General features: G+C 24.9%; 2 protein-coding genes across 2 annotated transcripts in view; one reads left to right on the top strand and one right to left on the bottom strand.

The window, feature by feature from the left end:
• The window catches only part of LOC136088672 (mitochondrial import inner membrane translocase subunit TIM16-like), a 28,666-nt gene extending 15,083 nt beyond the window's left edge, over positions 1-13,583 (top strand). Inside the window, exons 3-6 of the mRNA XM_065812999.1 lie at positions 3,219-3,298; positions 11,671-11,724; positions 13,110-13,175; positions 13,300-13,583. Of these exons, the coding sequence (XP_065669071.1) occupies positions 3,219-3,298; positions 11,671-11,724; positions 13,110-13,175; positions 13,300-13,371 (272 nt within the window). The 3' untranslated portion in view covers positions 13,372-13,583. The remainder of the gene's footprint in view (positions 1-3,218; positions 3,299-11,670; positions 11,725-13,109; positions 13,176-13,299) is intronic.
• Positions 13,584-17,149: 3,566 nt separating this feature from the next.
• The window catches only part of LOC100203155 (cytadherence high molecular weight protein 2), a 32,899-nt gene continuing 29,971 nt past the window's right edge, over positions 17,150-20,077 (bottom strand). The window contains exon 5 of the mRNA XM_065812997.1: positions 17,150-18,397. Within this exon, the coding sequence (XP_065669069.1) occupies positions 18,185-18,397 (213 nt within the window). The 3' untranslated portion in view covers positions 17,150-18,184. The remainder of the gene's footprint in view (positions 18,398-20,077) is intronic.

Genomic DNA, 20,077 nt, shown 5'->3' with positions numbered 1-20,077 from the left:
CAAGTATCATTTATTAAAAAATATATACAGTTGTGCTTTTACTTGCCTTAGGGTAAAAAGATTAAACGTACTTTTATAAATATTTTTGATGCAGTGTTTTAAGTTATAACATATTTACAAGGAGTTTTTTTTTTTTTGTAAAAAAAAGAAAAGAAGAAATTTTAAGAAAAAAAAATTCTTTTTTATTTAAATATTTTTTTTATTCAAATTCTTCGAAATTACAAGAAATTTTCTGATTACACTTTTTTGATATCACACAATCTGTTAATTATATAAAGCTGATGTAGTTTTCATAAAATATTGTTTTTCTAAATAATAGAGTTATATCCATAAAATAATTTTTTTTTTATTATAAAAAAACTCTTATAAGATGTCGTTTAAAGTTTCTAATAATGTTTTTTCATTTTTTTGATAAAATCAATTTATTATAACAAAACAAATAAACAAAAAAATTAAAATATCAAAAGTGATGTTAATATAAAATAAAATTTAACGTAAACTATTTTTTAGTTAATAAATTTTTGTAATGTTTTTAAATTTTTTTAAAAAACGCGGTTATTATTTTTGTTATTGTTTGTTATGAGAAATTGTCTAAATAAATATCCTTGCTATTGCAAGATGATAAATATAAGTTTTTTAAAATTTCTTTTTTTAAGCATTGTATAATATTTATTTATTATTATTTTTTTTTTTTGATGAACATTTTTGATGGAAAAGTTAGAATAAAAAAAAAAATTTTTTTTTTTTTTTTTTTAAATTATTACATTTTTAAATAACGTAAATATCAAACATAATTTTTGTGCAAACTTTTTTATATAATCATCATTCAAACTTTATAAGTGGTTTTACAATGTTAGTTACTTTTTTATCTCACCGCTTAAATGATATCTTTAGACTTGTTTAAAATTAAAAAATGATAAAAAATGGCTCACCTGAAATGGCTAAGCACATATGTAAATGGCGCGCCAGTTTACGCTTTAAAACAAGGTCAGTGTATGAATATATATATATATATATATATATATATATATATATATATATATATATATATATATATATATATATATACATTTTTATATATATACATAAATATATGTATATATATTTATATATATATATATATATATATATATATATATATATATATATATATATTTATATATATGTATGTATGTATGTATATTAGGGTGCATCAAATGCCCCATACTTTCAAAAATCGATCTGTCCCTATTCTTAAAACTTTCAATTGGTTCTCACAAAACACTCTGTTAAATTTTTTCAAAATTGAATGAGATTTAGAGGGGCCACCTCAAGTCTGAAACTTGCAACGATACCCTAAACAGAAGAAGAAAAAGTTTTTCAAATGTATGTCATGTTGGATCTCAAAAGAAGCGAAATTTTATATAAATTTCAAAAATAATAAAAATTTTACTCAAAAATTATTATTTTAAATTTTATTACATAAAAATTATTATTTTTTAACAAAAAATTATGAAATAAAATTTTTTTAATGGTTTTTGTCAAAAAATTTTTATAAGTCATTTTTAACAAAAAATGATATTTATTTTTGTAATTTTTATAAAATTTTGCTTCTTTTGAGACCCAACATGACATACATTTGAAAAACTTTTTTTTCTTCTGTTTAGGGTCTCATTGCAAGTTTCAGACTTGAGGTGGCCCCTCTAAATCTCATTCAATTTTGAAAAAATTTAGCAGAGTGTTTTGTGAGAACCAATTGAAAGTTTTAAGAATAGGGACAGATCAATTTTTGAAAGTACGGGGCATTTGATGCACCCTAATGTATATACATACCCAGAGTTTATTTAGGGACACTGTTTTTTTTTTGGCAACATTGGGAGGATAGGGAGTGATGTTCTTGGGATTACTGCCCCTCTCTTGTTGATATTCTTGAGATTACCCTCTCCCCTTCTCCCCTAGTTAAAACCAGTGCCACGACGATAAATTTAATCATTATTTTACCCATTTGTGTTTATGTTGTTTAATTTTATCTGAAGATAAGGAGTTGATCTAAAGTCATTTCTTTGAATACATGAATTTACCAGTGGACGAAACCATGTTACTTTAGTTATGATAAGAAAGCTATTTTACTTAAGAATTTAACCACGCTATTTGTAAATAATTATTGAAAATTGTTTAAAGTATTTAAAACATTTGTTCACTATATTTTAATAAATTCAATATTAGTAGTTAATGTTTTAAATAATTAGTAATTGAATGTTTAAATACTTTAAACAATTTTTAATCAAGATTTACATTGCATAATATATTTACATATATTAAATCCCGCAATATTTGTAAAATTACCAAAATAGTTTAATGTCTTGTATTCAAATAACTATTCGAATTAAAAACATAAACATTTAATAAACCTATTTACTATTATTCTAATTTTAAAATTTTGATTCTAAATATTAGCAAATCTGTTCATTTAAACGTTTACTAAAGGTTAATAATCTTTAAAGTGATTTTAAGGCGCCTTTTAAATTAAAGATAATTAAAGCAGAGATAATTAATTTACGGTAATATACAGTAAACGTAATTAGAGATAATTAGTTTACGATTATATACAGTAAACGTAATTTATAAAATGATTAATTTTTTTATTAAAAAACATATATTTTTAACAAAATATGTTTTATTTTTTTATTTATTAAATATAATTTAAAAAAATTACGTTTAATAAATAAGTTACATTTACTATAGATTTTTTTAAACATTAAAGACATGGAAGTTTAAAAAGATAGATCCTAAAGTTTTATTAAGTTATTGTAATCAATATTTTTGTTATTAATCAAAAAGAATATGGAAAAGAAACAAGTTTCGCTTTTTCATTTTCCTCATGTAAACTAAAATAAAAAGCTAAATATCAAAAGTTCATTCAAAAATTAAGTTTGCGTAAATATGCAAAAAAATTAAGTTTTTTCTAAATTTTAATTTTGTTCGAAATAGGATGAAATAGCAATAAATTTGATTCGCTAACGTGCGGCGATAAATTTATTGCAAATACAGCAAAGTATTGCAATAAATAACTTTATAAATATGATGCTAAGCTTCTAGTTTTAATTAAAAACTTAATAGAAGTAACTAAATTAATATTAGGGTAAGTAAATTAAAATTTTAATTAAAGTTTTTATTCAGTCTTTTAGTATTTATTTAAATTTTTTTTTTTTATCCAATAAACTAATTTTAAAATTTAGCTGGCTCTCAATTTGCATCACGCACCTCAAATGAAGCACCAAGGCATGCAGCAAATACTATTAGTGGAATGTCTCTTGAGGTAAATGCTTTTCATCTTTTAAATGCTCAGGTTTACCAGAATCTACTGAATATTTTACTGAATCTGATTAATAAGACTTTATCCTAGATTAGAAACTTTGAATTCAAGATAGCAGAATACTATGCTAAAAAAAGGAATAAGCTTTTTAGCAAGATTTATTTTTACAGTAGAAAAAGCATCAAATCATCATTTGTCATCAATGACTTAACAATGTCACATAATATCAATGAAATAATAATGATTATACATTAAAACATAGAAATAACATTATTATCCTGTTTATAATTTGTTTATTTTTATTGAAGGTCTCCATTAAAGCATGGTTTTATCTTAGTTATGTATGACGACTAATTATAAAAGATTTTATATCTTTTATAATCAGTTGTCATACATAACTAAGATTTTTATATTTTATTTTATATATATATAAAAATTTTAAAGTTAGCATAAGGAATAAAAGAATAAATGGGTACTCTAAACCAGGGGCGGATCTAGCTTTTTTTGGTGTTTAAGCTATATTCTAGACTTGGAGAAAACTTCAAACATTTATATGTTTGTACTTATGTGTAATAAGAATGCTTTGCAAAAATTGCAATGATTAGAGTCTGGGAACAAAAAAGCCCCATAATCAAGTTGATATAATGTTGTTTCTATTATTCTTAACTAAATTAATATTAATTGATAAAATTTAAATTTCATACAATAACTTTTAGCATTCAAAAATTATGATCATGTAAAGTTTGAATCCCCCTTAATTTGAGGGGGTTCAAACTTTACGTGGTCATAATGTTTGGACAGGGGCGTCTCAAATTTTAGGGCTTTTTTGTTCCCAGGCTCTAATAATAACAATTTTTTCTTAATTGAAGCGTTTTTAATTAACATAAGTATAAACATATAAATGTTTGGAGTTTTCTCCATATCGGGAAGTTAGATATCTAAAACACCAAAAAATGCTGGATCCGCCTCTGCTAACCATATAGCTCGAAACTTAAAAAGCTAAAAAATTTTAGATATTTTTATTTATATGTATAACTTAGTAAATATTCAGGTGGATACAATAACAGATAAGATTGAGTATTGCTATGCAGTTATGGCTAAAAAGATCTGACCACTTATAATTATTATTGGCAACATATTAAATATTTGCAAGTTGCATGAGTGATTGCGTAGTTATGATAACCAATATGAAAATATATGCTGTATATACATTAAAATCATCTGCAATTCATTCATTCCTTATTACACTGGTCAACAGCTAAAATGTATTAGTTACAAAATCAGTCTATTATGACAAATTTTGCTGTGCTGAAAAAGAATATGAAATTAAAAAGTAATATTTAGTTCTAGATTTTATTATACATTTTATGATACTTAAAAATGGCCTTTTTTTAATAATCTCTTTTATTTTTTGTGTCAGTTAGCATTCTTTTTTTGAAATGCCTCGAAAGTGTGTAAAAAGCAATGTTAACTTTTGTTATGAGTGCTTTAAAAAGATTTCCACTAAGAAACATTCTCTAACTCTGGTGATTAGGGAGGCTTATCACTGCTATTTTGGATGCATTATTTGAAATGGAGATAAAAGCCGAGTACCACATATGTTGCAATCTCGTGCTTCTAACCTCTTCTAACCTCTGGAACTGGATTAATCAAAAAAGTTGTTCCATGCCTTTTGCTATTCCTATGATATGGAGAGAGTCAACTAATAATGCCACTGTTATTTTTGCATGGTGCTATTCCTAAAACATGGAATATCCAAAAAGAAATAATCGACTGTCAACTATCTTAATATACCATCTACAATTTGCCTTGTGCCTCATGGAACTAAACTCTCCATTCTTGATCTAACAGCAAACTATTCTCTGAAATCTTCGATCATGCCACAGCTAAATCATCTGAACCCATAATATCACAATATCCTTATTTTATTTCTGAGACAAACCGAAACAGGATTAGAGAGAATGATTAAGTGACCTGATTTAGACAGAATAATTAAGAGACTTGCATTTGTCAAAACACAAAGCAGAAATTTTGGCTTCCAGACTTCAGCAGTGGAATCTGTTGCAGAAGAATGTAATAATTTCAATATATTGTAAGTGTCGCAAGAACTTAACTCTTTGATTCTTTGGTATGAAAAATGGCCGTTTATTCTGCCATGAAATCAATGGTCTGATGAATTTACTGAGAAATCCTTATTGGCGCTTCAAAGCTAAGTTTAAAAGCAGTGTTGTTACATAATTGAAATGAACCACCATTAATTCCTGTTGGGTATGTTGCTCACATGAAGGAGTCAACATGCAGACATGTGAACTTCTGAATGATGAACATTTATATCAGAGTCTATAGGGTTTTGACAGAAATGCCTTGAAATGCTTCAAACTTGTAGTTAAGAGTTTTTTCAGAAACAAGAAACCAGATCATTATAAAGAACATGTGACAATTCTACCAGAAGTTAGGCTGCAACATGTCATTAAAGATTAACTTTCTGTACTCTTGTGGAGTTCTTCCCTAATAACTGTGGTACAATTAGTGAAGAACATGGTGAACATTTTCAACAGAACATAGCAATGAGGGAAATCAGGTATCAAGGAAAAAAGGAGTTCTGAAATGTTAGCTGGCTACTGCTGGACTGTGACAAGAAATACTTAGATGTAGAATTTAAGTGACAGTCAAACAAAAAAAAGAACAGTCTAATGCAGAGAACTTATGCTTCAGCCAAATAAAAAAATATTACACAGGTACTTAGAAGTATTTTTATAACATTTATATATTTATGAGTTCAGTTTAAATATTGTCAAATTAGGTTTAGGTTAGTTTTATATTTTTATTAAGTAGCAAAATTTAATGATTAGAAAAAACAAGATTTAAGTTTGTTAAATTTATAAATATATATAAATATTTATTTTTATATAAAATATAAACATTTATATTAATGTATATTTATATATTATTTATAACTTGTTTATAAATATAATTTTATATAAAAATCATATTTATAAATATATATTTGTTACGCCGGCCTAAATAGGCAGTAATAAGTATATATACTTAGCAAGCCAGAGTATATAGGTTCCATAAGGTCCCATATGAGCATGTTTATAGAACCAAAATAAGCCTCTTATTGGGAGTTGTTGAAAGCCTTTATAGAACTGAAAAGAAAAAAAATTGACTCGAATCAACAAAATTTATATTTTGACCTCCCAAAATAAATTCAAATAAGTCAAGGTTGACCAGCTATAAAAAAGTTATAAAATTAAAGTAACAAATAAAATGTCATAAAATCATGTTATTTTAGTCAGTTTTATCTCTGCAATAATTATCTCAATACTAACAACTGTTGAAATTGAAATTGAAAACAATTGATTGTATGCAAAACAATAGTTTAATTTGCTCTCTCAAAATGTAATTCGCTTATTTGTAAATAAAATTGTAAAAATAAATTTCTAAATCAAATACTTTTTATAATATTATTTTAATGTCATTTATTAAATATAAACTTAACGAAAAGTTCAAATTTGTCCTTGCTCATAATGGTTACTCCACAAGGATGCACAAATAAATCCTGAATGAGCTTTCCAATTTATTTTCACCTAAAGTTCCCACATGGGTATTGTTAAGGCCTTCTTTTATTCATATTTATCATTTAAATGTAAATTTTATAAAGTAAATACAATTAAAAAGTGTTAAATGTATAATAAACTTTAGACCTACTTTATTTATTGTAAAAGTATGTATTCAAAATGTTAGTGTTTTTAATATATATAAAAGTACTATAAGAAACAAAAGTTCTCATTTAGGTGGATCTAGAATTTCTCAAGTTATAGCTTGTCGGTATTTGATATTTTTAAGGTAGTAGTTACATGATATTAATGTCACGTAACTATTACCTTTATTGATGAATAACATTGATATAATGAATCTCATTGTTCTTGATGAACAACAATTATCAAAAAAACATAGAAAATCTTTTTCTATGTTTTTTTGAACATGCACACTTAATTATAATTTTATTGTTGAAATTTTATTTTTAGTTTTATAAGTTGAAATTTATTACACTAAGTTTTATTAGCTGATGTTCAACTTTGGATTTCTTTTATGGTGGATTAAATAAAAAAAATTCCTAATCTAAAACTATTGAGTACTTATTCTTTTTAAATCTTCTATTTCTTTTTCCTTTTCAAAATAAAAAAATACAAACTATTTGTTTGGCTCCACAGCATAAAGTATTTACTTTTCTATAACTAATTTTATTTTAAAAGTTTATTATAACATTATAATTCAATTAACTATAACAATTTTTTTTTATTTTTTTGCAATTCTATCTTATATGAATCAGATAGGAATGCAAAAAAAATATCAGCTTATTCATACACTTGAGTTTATTTGATAATTGAATCAATTTTCACCATTTTTTTTTTGTGGTAATTTTTATATATAAATTGTTTTAGTTGGTATTTTTTTATTTATTTATCATACAACTTCTTATTAATACATAATTTTTACAAGAAGAACTCTTTTAAACAAAAAGCCAAAACTTTTCTTTTTTATTTCAAAAATAATTTAAATTTGTTTAATTAGGTCAGCATTAGAGTCATCATGATCACCCTGCTACTAGTAACATGTAATCCAGTACAACCTGCCCTATGTCCTGCTACATTTTTTCCTGAACTTTGTGGTAGCTCTCAGAGAGAATAATTCAATAAACAGTTGTAAATTATCAGAGCACCAACAGTGCCATGTTGTACATGGAAGGTGTCCCTGTTAGCGCTTTTAATATGCATTGTCAAGGCATAAGCAGCCTTTTGTTTTATCTTTAAGTTGATTGAATGAGGTAACTTCATATATTATTGCTTACGGTGTCATGTACTATTCATGGGTGCTTAGGGTGTCATGCACTATTCATGATCGAGTTCTCTATTAATTTTAAAAGACAAATAAAGTCTATCTAAACTAAAGATATTAATAAAAAATAGCTATCACTTATGCTAAATTGTTTCAATCTATTCTTTACAAGTATTTGTGATTTTCAAAGAAACTTTTATTCTTTAAATCTTATTTTTCCAAAATTTTATCAGACCTAGTTGCTTTTTGTAAGATTTAAATGTTTCACCATCGAATCTTAGCGTTGATGGCTATTATCCTTTGGTTTGCAAAAATAAAGCCCCATGCAGCATGGAAAATAAAGGAAAGCTATCATTTCAACCAGCTAACACAGGGAATTGATGGTCAATTGTTTTTTTTAGATGGTCAAAATTTTTATTTTTTTCTTTGTTTAAATTTTCATTTTGTAATAGTTCTTCATGACTGAAACTTACACACACAAAAGTAACTTAACGCTTGAAAATTAACGATTTGTATTCTTTTTAAAATAATAATTATAATTAAAATCATTTCATTTTTTATATTGAAACTCGCAAATAACTAATGTTCAAATTATCTGCTAATTTACTTAATGTTAATAGTTTAAAATAACTCCCGCACACAGATTTTCATTCAATAAAAAAAAGTTTTTTAATAATATATACCCAAGTAATTTAATTTTTTTGAATTTAAATTTTGTTGAATTTTTTTTAATATCAAACCAAATTTCATAAAATATTTAAAAAACTTAAACGGAATATTTAATACTAAAAGAAATTGTTTTTTGAAATGCTACTGAAAAATGAATGTGTTGTTTATCTCCTTATTTGCCTCCATTAAGATAGGTCAATGTTTGATGATCCCATTACAATTCAGTAATAAAAAAATAAAAACATATGCAAGTGTGCAATTGATAATTTTAAATTTAATCAAAAATAATTCATTCATTTTAATAACTTTGCATGAACTAAATGAAAAGATTGATTGAAATAAAAAACAAAGTACAGTTGAAAGAGAAAATGTTCTTATTTACATACAACAATTTTAAATTATAATAATTTTATATCTCTGATTTTATAAGATAATTTTATCTCTCCTCATTATTTTAAAAACTGCTGATGTTAATTAGTTAATAACAATGTTATTAACTCTACTTTTTATACTTTATACTAAAAAGACAATCGTTATATGAAACATTTTTATAAAAATTACTAATGTTTCATAAAACAAGATTTTACTAAATAATAGTATTTTTAAGAATGCCCTTTTATAGGAAATAAAAGCGCAAACACACAATTAGATATTTTAAATTTGCATTTGCAGCAAAAACTTAAAATGAATAAAAAGATTAAAAGAAAATTTTGACAGTCAAAAGAAAACATATTCTTAGGTAAATGCAGCAATTATTATATATTTTTATATTATATAAATAATATATTGAATATTTTTATTAAAATAATATCAAAATAAAAACTTCAATCGTTTATGAGAAAGAAATTTTTAACTAGCAGTAAAATAAAAATTTGCTAAATCCGCTAAATCTCGTTACAGATCCATAATCACTGCCACAAAAATGCAAATTAAGAACAGAGGTTCTACAAAATGAAGTACATCTTTAACAACAACGAGAAGCAATTAATCAACCTTTAAAAGTACTCTTGTGATATGCGCTTGTCTTATTTCTTGAAAGGTATACCAAAGAATGTCTTTTAGTTCACATATATATTTTTCAACCTGATTCCTCAGAATATTTTTTCGATTTTGCCTTTAAAAATTGTCCACTTGATGTTATTCAAATTAAATAATTTTCCTTCAAACATGATTCATTACTCCTTTATTCACTAATAGTACAAACTGAAATGTTGGTTTAAGTCACTTTTGCTTTTGTATTTGTATGACCACTTTTGGACTTTTCTTAACAGTTCTCAATGTTTCTCAAAAGTTCTAGAATATTTTTTCAAACCAAGAATTTTCCAGAATATTCTATAATTTTTCCAATATTATTTTTGGTCCAATATTAATTATTGCCAGCTAGTTTCCAGAATCAATAATATTTTAAATCTAACTGTTGTGCATAAATGTGCATGGTCTTGACTCTAAGGAATGAAATTCTGCATCAATAAATGCAAGGTCGTCAAGTTAAGCGGTGATTTTACTGACAAGATTCTTCATTTATGCATATTTCACCTAAAAGTAAATCTTCGCAGAGACTTATTTTTATGTGAAACTTTAATTAACTACAAGCTTAAATGTTTGTGAGTCATTATTTATTGTAGCAGTACTTATTGAATTTTTATATATTTGATGTAACCACAACCCTTTGCAGCAGCAGACTATAAGATAGTCGATGTATGTACTGAAGCTCTTTTGCAGCAGGCTATTTCAGATTGATGTCTCAGTGTTTATATATATATATATATATATATAATATATTATATATATATATATATATATATATATATATATATATATATATATATATATATATATATATATTATATATATATATATATGTATATATATATATATATATATATCTACTATAGCGTATATAGATATCAAATTGTTACTTATTTTTCCTATCTTTATAGCAAACAGCGTTTTCAGAAAAATAGAAAGAATAATGAAAGAAATGATTACTACCCTAAGCCAAACCCTCAGTCGATGTAGCGGCAAGGCTATAAGGTAGTCGATATATGTACTGAAGCCCCTGGCAGCAAGCTACTTTACTGTGGTGTCAGAGTGCTTATCTAAACACTTGGGTTTGACAGCTCAGTCTAAGCTTGCTTTTAAAATTATTTAATTGATATGATCAGATCATTTGAGTTTGTAGTTAATAAAAAAATCCAAGGGATCTCTCAGAAGATATATTTTGGGCAGCAGACTATAAGATAGTCGATGTATGTACTGAAGCTCCCAGCCGCCGGCTATTTCATATATGTATATATACATATATATATATATATATATATATATATATATATATATATATATATATATATATATATATATATATATATATATATATATATATATATATATACATATATATATATATATACATATATATATATATATATATATATATATATATATATATATATATATATATACATATATATATATATACATATATATATTTATATACATATATATATATATATATATATATATACATACATACATATATATATATATATATATATATATATATATATATATATATATATATACATATATATATATATATATATATATATATATATATATATATATATATATATATATATATATATATATATATATATATATATATATATATATATATATATATATATATATATATATATATATATATATATATATATATGAAATAGCCTGCGGCCATTTCTTAAGTCATCATCAACACATTTTCTAAAATGTGTTAATGATGACTTAAGAAATAAAGTGTAAAAAAAAATTTTTTTTTTGAATGAAATATTTTGTTTTAAAGTTTGGTTTTTATAATATTTTAGGAAGCTAAACAAATTTTGAACATAAAAGAACTTGATCCAGAGGCAGTTCAAAAGGTTTAATGTTTGTAAATATTTTTTAACGTTTTTTTTATTTCTGAATACTTTAATCCTTTTTTTTTTATCTTAATACTTTAAAGGAATCTATTGGATAACTTAGTAATCCAATAGATGACTCTCAGATTTTAAGCCTGTTTGTTTTTTGTGTTGTTTTTTTCATCATGTAGTACTTATAAGCATATGCTTCATGACAATAGGAATATAATGAAATATAAAATATTTGTAAAAAGATAGCTTCTGGGCATGGCAGTACAAAAATTGAGTTTTTAAAATTTTTTCAAAAGCTAGTATATTAGTATAGACTTTACATCTATACTGTACTGATTTATTTTCTATAGTTGAAAATTCAAAATTAATTACTATCAAATTTTGTTACTTTCGTTCTTTATTCTTAAAGTCAGACTAAATATAAAACAGTCTTTACAATAGAATAGGCTTTATTTATGGACCAGGAATAAAGCCTATAAAATTTTATTTTTGATTGTTTTAATTTTAGTCATTAAATCTTTTTAGCTAAATTAATTACTTTCAGTGGTAAGATGCAAATTCTGAAAAAAATTAAATCTTTGACTAAACAAATTTTTAATCAGTTGTTTATCTATAACTTTTTTGCAGTTGTTAATATATTTAATCATATTTCACTTCATACAGTTGAGATTTGTTGACAAAAAAATAAAGAAGATTTAAAAATATTATTTTTATAAATTAACTGTGGCATTCTGTTGCTTCAAAAAATGTTTAGAAACTTACAAACTAAATAGGAAAAAATACACGGCTTTAAGAGTTTTTTTTATCATTCTGAAATTTTCGAATCTCTAGCTACAAAATTAAGATAAAGTTTGTGAATTTTAAATTCTGCAGTTCTTTTCATGAATTTCATCTTCTTTTTTTTTTTTCTGAACCTGAGTCTTTAAAAGACTCAGAACATCAACCAATATTTAAACAACTATATTGCTTCAAATAATTTACCATCAATATATCATATATATTTTAGTATAAATTTACATGGTTTTATTTTTGTTTTTTCAAAAAAAAAAACACTTGAAAATTGAGAAAATCACATTATAAGTTTTTGTTTTTTTTAATTATAAGGCTCTTTTTAAAAGTATATAAATTTTTAGATTTATAAATTGTTTTTTATCAATATAATTACTGTATTAATTAAATTTTTTTTATTTTTTCATTTACCTTTAACAATTACATCTTTTTAATATATTTTGAAATAAATTATTATATTTAAAGCAATTAATGTTATTGTCAATACTTATAGTTGTAGAAGATATGAAATTATCAAAAAATCAGATTGTTTTCACTTTATTATTTTTATCCACTTAAAGTTTTCACTTACAGCTAGTGATAAAATTGTATTTTTTATTTTTTAGAGTTTTGATTATTTATTTAATATTAACGACAAAAAAACTGGAGGCTCGTTTTATTTACAATCTAAGGTAGACATTTTATTTACAATCCAAGTTAGACATTAATTTTATATTTTTATTTTTTATTATTATTTTAAAATAATATTGGCAACTTTTTGTGAAAACAAATTCTTATCATTATTTGATTTAATAGGTCTTTCGTGCAAAAGAAAGAATCGATATTGAACTTAAAACAATAAAAGAAAAAAATGATTCAAAGACGTGACATGATTTGTTTGCGAATTCTATGCTTGTATTTAAAATGTTTTTGCATCTTTTAACATAAATACAAGTAACTTTTAATGTTGCTTAGTGTAAATTTTGCGTAAAAAAACAACATTGTAACAACACATTGTAGTTACCTTTTTGTACTTAACAAAGTGTAAGCTAGTTTTTACATTGAAACTGGTTTCTAAATCAATAATATTTGGCTTATTACATCGTTACTTTCATTTCAATACAATTATTTATACCAAACTTCTGGAAATTACTTATTAAAATATTAATTATCAAATACTTATCAATTATTAATGCCCTACTAGTTATCAAATACTTATTAATTATCAAGTAATTATTAATCATCAAATAAAGGAATAAGAATAACAAATATTTACTAATCAAAACCTTTTTACAAAAATTAATGTTTTTTAATTTATATTTATTTTTATTACTTATGTTTTGTAATTTTTTGGTTATTTATGTTTTGTAAAATTTATATTTATTATTTAAGTTTTTTAATTTTATTTTTTAATTTATTTTTTATTATTGTTATTATTAGTATTATATTATTATATATATAATTAATTTTTAATTTATATTTAAAATTTTGAACTTTTATGACGTAGGTCCTTTGCCGCTGCAAAAGGGAGGTGTAAAATTCGTATAGGAAAAATTGCTGATCAAAAATGTTTAGAAAGTAATAAAAGAAGCTTTCTAGACGAACAATCTTTTTTATTATTATTGAAATTTATAAGTGAAAATAGGTAAATCACATTCAAAGTATCTAAGTTATAACATTTGAGGTTTAATCTACGTAAGCAATTAAACAAATAGTGAAACTCGTCGCAGAATTTTCAGAAAAAGTTTTCAAAGCTGATTCTAAGAATAGTTATTTAAGAAATACTCCTCTACCATAATCCACCACGTATATATTTGCATATTAATCAAATTTCTAAGTGCCTACACGCATCCAGCTAGAAGAATCTAAATAATTACAAGAATTTTGAAATATTTCATTGTGAACTATAACTCTAATAAAGAGCATTATCTATTGCATTTTGTGTTAGATGTAGGTAGATTCTTTTTAGATTAAAAAGGGGTAGAAAGAATACAATAAATAAACTGGCGCTTTTGATTTGTTCTTACAACCCTGACAAACCCTTGACGCTGTTGCCATAATTGTGGAGTTACTCCTTTTAAAATGCTTAATATTGTTAACTGTTGATATTTCCCACTAGAAACACCTCCAGCAGAAAAAAAAGATTTTCAGACGGCTAGTTTAAAGTGCCAGTAGTTAGCAGTTAATTGACTGAATATGAATCATAATTTATTGGTTAACGTTTTGTATAATTTTATGCTTGGTGATTAAAGCAAAGTTTGGATCATTTGAAGATGGTGGTTCAAACGTTTTTAGCAACGATAATGAGTGAATTAACTTTTATAAAAAGACTTAATGCAAATTCAAACATTACTGTTCCATACCTGTATTTTTATATTAATTAACAGTTTCAGATCATTTTTAAAGCTTAGTTGAAACATTACTCCAGTATTTTTGTGTATTGTTTATAATGTCATGTATTTTTTATATTGTCGTGTATTGTTATTTTTGTTTATACTGTCGTGAAACAAGCAGCTACCATTCCATTCAAATGGATAAGTTAAAAATTAATTAAATCTAGTTGAGCCCAAACAATTAAGGCAATGTGAGCACAAATCTTTTAATAGTTTTACAAGATGTAATAAATAGCGATAAACAAAGTTAAAAAGCTTAGTATTTATTTATTCTTTTCATCACCCAAAATTAAAGGTAAAAAATACAAAGGGCATAAAACTAATAGTTTATACTCTTCGTTGAAATTCTAATTTAGATTCTTCTTGGAATGCTTTCTTCCATCATATTTTTGAATATCATTCTTTGTTCTCTGATGTTCAAGAATCCAAAGGACTGGTTTAAAGTTTCAGCTATATTATCTTCTACGTCATCGTTACGACGTTTGATAATGATTTTTCTCCTTTAATCAAACACTGAATGAAGCTTAGCTCCAGGCGGTTGCAGATTTTCATTGCTTTGTTGATAAAGTAGTTATCCTTATGAAAATCAGATATTTTAGTTAAAATCAAGGAAAAACAAGTCGGATTGCTTAGTAATCTGATAAACAGATTCAATTTGTTTCAGACGAGGATGGTTGATACGTCATCAATTTTAAAGTAAGAATGCAGATAGTTTTTGCTGTATTTTGAAATACTAAAGAGAAATTTTAATGCTGATCTTCCAACAGCGTCTAATTTATTAAGAAAAGTATAGTTGTAATCACAACTATACATTTCTATACAACTATACACAGGTGTTTTAGTTTATTATTGAGTTTCAGGGGAAAATTGTTAATTTGTATTATATATTTTGTAACTAAACTTTTAATGATAATAATGAGCTAGGTTTTACCTGTGTTCAATTTGATATAGAGATTTTGACATTGCGTTTGAACTTTATTGATCAATTGTAGAAAGAGTAAGACTTTGCAGGATTATATCATCTGCATAAGCAATAATACAGCTCCATTATTAAAGATACTGTTATAAAACTTTGATTGCCATAAAATGAGGTTGTTTTTAGAAGAGTATTTAAGATGTTCTGCAGTAATTCTACTAGAGTCACGTGATCTATTAGACTTTAGCTTACGAATAAAAGATTCAATGTCGGAAATTGATAAGATTATTTTATTAGGTTCAACTATAAGTTGGGGAATATTGTGGTGTTTGGAATTGTTGTTAGTAATTGTGGGAGTGTTGAGAATCGTATTAAAGTTTTGTCGAAATTCTTCCACATTTTCCTTTCTATCTTGTTTCTTTTTTATCGTAAAAATACGAGTCTTTGGACTAGATTTAATTTTTCGGATATTGTTCTAAAACATTTGAGGATTAGTTTTTCGAAGATATTCAATGTTTTTGGTAATTTTATTGATTTTTAGTTTATGAGCTGCTTTTTGTGCTGTCATTTTTTTTAATGGTTGCTTGTTCGTTAATAATAGATTAATACATCGTTAACCAACGAGATCTTCAACCAGATTAACATATCATCAAAGAAGGCATTGGTAATGGCGCTTGTTTTCTAAGAATCTGTACGTTTATATTTAAAGGACAAAATATTCAAAACAAAACAAAAAAATAGTTTCTCTAACTCCTTATTGGGGTTTTAGGTTAGGGTAACTGATTATTTTTATTTTTTTAGAGAGTTATTAGATAAGTATAATAAAATAACCCTAACTAAAAACTAAAAGTTTTATACCACCACAGCTTTATTGTCTTTCTTAAGAAAGATAGCTTAAAAACACCCAATAGAAGTAAATCAATTTTTACAACTCAAAATTATGATGATAATTTGTTTTAATGACATTTAGTAAAGCTTTGATATTTAATTAAAAATGAAGTTTTCTCATCAACCAAAAGAATTTTATATAATAAACATTAAATACACTTATTAAATATTATATTGAGGGGCGCCTGCGGCAACCTTCTTAGCAACCATTTACATATATTAATTTTATTTATTTTGAGATCAATAATATATTAACTGTTCAAAATATAATTTATCTAGAATTAAAATTGATTATATTTATTCAAAACCATACAAATTTATTACTTATATATTTGTAATTAGATAAATAACTATTTACTTTAAAAAGTGAAATTTTTGAATACATCTAAACTGGTGTAGAGATGTTGCACCGGATGATGACGTATAAACTGATTTGGGTAAAATAAATTGTTTTAAAAATACAGAAATATTGATAAAGGTCTATATTTAGTAGTGTTCGAATGATCATTACATTTGTATATAAGAAGTACTTTTGTTAATTTAAGTATATCAGTAAAAATCCCAGAGATTATCGAGAACTTTAGCATATTAATCGGATATCTGCTTTGACTGATTTTGTTTGGAATAACTATATAAATAGATATTTCATCAAAGCCTGGTGCGTTTTTTCTTAAAGAGGAAAAAGTTTCTTCAAATTCCTTATAATTAAATTCATTATCGTGCATTACAGCATTATTATATGCAACATTGGTACGTGAACTTCTTAGTTAAATGCTCGCGGACCTCTGTTGCAACACCGTTTTCTGTTGCTTTCAAGAATAATCAATTGAACAAATAAAAATTAAATTTGAAAACAAAATTTTACCATTCAATGGAGTCAAACATGATTCAGAAATGCTCTCAATTCTTTTTACAGAAATGCTCTCAATTCTTTTTATTATGAAAGTACACAAAGCCCAATAATTTTGGTTACACTTAAAGATCACGTAGTTATACCAAACGCATATTTCTGAGTTTATTCTGAGCCAATCAGACAGAAAGTCGTGTCACTACCGCGTCGAAACGAAACTTTGGTTAAAAGGACTGCTAAAAAACTTTAGGTTAAAACTTCAGCAAAAAAAACTAAAGAACTGTTCAATGTACTGTACTGTGTATTGATTGAGGAATCTGTAAAATCTAGATTAAATAATAAAGCCATTAATTTTTATTTTAAAAATTGTTTGTCTTAACTTGTAACTTAATTTAAATATGAAATAAATAAACTCAGAAAGAGCTTTTGTTGTAGTTTTTTTGTTTTAAAATTTAGAGCCAACGATACCGGGGAGAGGGGGTTAGGCTCCCCCCCCCCCTCTTAGTTTTTTTTCTAAAGGACTTAAACTGTATAAACATACATAAAAATGTATATGGAGACTTGTTGAAGGTTATGGAAGTTCTTGGTGGATGTAAAGATTCATAATTCTAAAAAGATTAACGCGGAATTATTTTATTTTACTGTTTTTATTCTTTAATTTTGAAAATTACTTTTAAAGCCTGTTGTGTTGAAGAAAGTATTGGTGAAAAATTCTTTTTTTGCGGGTTTAATTTTTTTTGTAGCTATCGGTGGAAACATTAGATGCATATCGTCAAGCGGTTTTAATTGATTTGAAGTTCTTTGTGGCATCTTGCTAATAGTTCTTTTCTCTTTTTCAAAACTGTTAAAATTGGTAGATTGTTGATTCTAAAAATAAATGAGAAATAAAACATATTTTAATAAAGCGCATTTAGAGCAGTCATTTTGAGTTAGTTTGCATAATTGCATTATATTTGGAACTAGGACAACTGCTTTTTTATTTTAGTTGGTCAATAAAGAAATGATATCGCATTACTTGTAAAACATTGTAGCGCAACAGGTAGTCTTTTGAGTGTATGTTTTGTTTCGCCGTTAAAGAATGTTTACATTGCACATACATTTATTAAACTTAATGGATGGAGCAAGAAGAAGGCACATTTTGCATCGCCGAGCACCACTTAAAATATTCTACAAAACTGTGACAAAAGGTAAATGAAGGAGTAATTGACCATGTGCCAGTAGTTGACCATTTAGAAGAAAGATTATTTTAAAAAGATATGCTCCGGTAAAATGATTTAAAAATAGAGTGAAACTACTCTCTTGCCTTTTGGCTGTACACACGTAAACGCGGCAAACATTTGTCAGCCTTGATCAAAGACTGTCAATGGTAATGTGCTACGCTCCTATCAATTTTATTAACAAGTAAACGTGATACCAATTAAAATGTATTCATAGTCTGTTTACTGACCATCTGTAGTTGAGGGTGGTCGAATAATAGATCAGAGAATTTCAAAAACTTAGTAACTGACCAGGCTGGTCAATTACTCAACAATTTCTTTGTTTATCTTAACTCATCGTAATATACACATTTCATGTTTTTATGATTTACTAAATCATCATTTTTCATATACTTTTTTAACTAAAAAGAATATCTGAAAAGGAAAGAAAAAAAAGATGAGAAAATGAAAGAGGATGAGAGAGAAAAAAAAGTAAAGAAAATTATTCAAAAAATCAAGAAACAAAAAAGGTATGAAGAGTCAGATTTATCAATTTTTATTCTTGAGCTTAGCAATGGTGAAAATTCTTACTGCTATACAAACTCTTCAGATGAGTTACTAAAGGGAAGTGATGGCTATGAGACAATGGATAAAGGTGGTATTTCTTCTTATCGGTGGCCAGATAAGTAAGATAAGCTTGTATATATATAAGGGAACAAATCTAATGAAAATCTGCTACCCAAACTTGTGTCAATGTGGGTTATAAATTATATCAGAAATAAAATGTTATATTGTGCATCACTTCAAAAATATTTAATATTTCTTTGCAATGTTATATTCACCGAAATAAAATAAATTATTATCACTGCTTAAATTTTTCTCTTATCGAACATATGGTCAACTACTAAAGCAAAGGATGGTCATTACAGAAAAATGAAACGATGGTAAATTACTAACATAAATCATGCTTTAAAAAAGCATGATTTTATGTTAGTAATTAACTGTTGTTTCATTTTTCTAGAGGTAAATCAACCAAGTTAATTACTGGTACATTTATCTTACAATTATATAATAAAAACCACAATTAGGAATGAAGTAAAATAACAAAGAGAAAAAAGAAATACAAAATAACAAATAATTAAGTTATTGTTTCTGATTGCTAAAATTTTAAGAAATATATAAACAAAAATTCTAAAATAAAAAAAATAAAATTTCATAACTAACATAATCACTAGATGAATTTTAACATCATCTTTAAATAATATAAATAAATCTGTTGTTTTTTATTAAGATATATTATTTTAAAAGAAGCATTTAAAGTGGGGTGTATTGAGATCCATGAACAATAATA

Source organism: Hydra vulgaris, chromosome 12 (genome assembly GCF_038396675.1).
Source record: "Hydra vulgaris chromosome 12, alternate assembly HydraT2T_AEP".
NCBI lineage: Eukaryota > Metazoa > Cnidaria > Hydrozoa > Anthoathecata > Hydridae > Hydra > Hydra vulgaris.
This window is presented reverse-complemented; position numbering and strand designations above follow the sequence as displayed.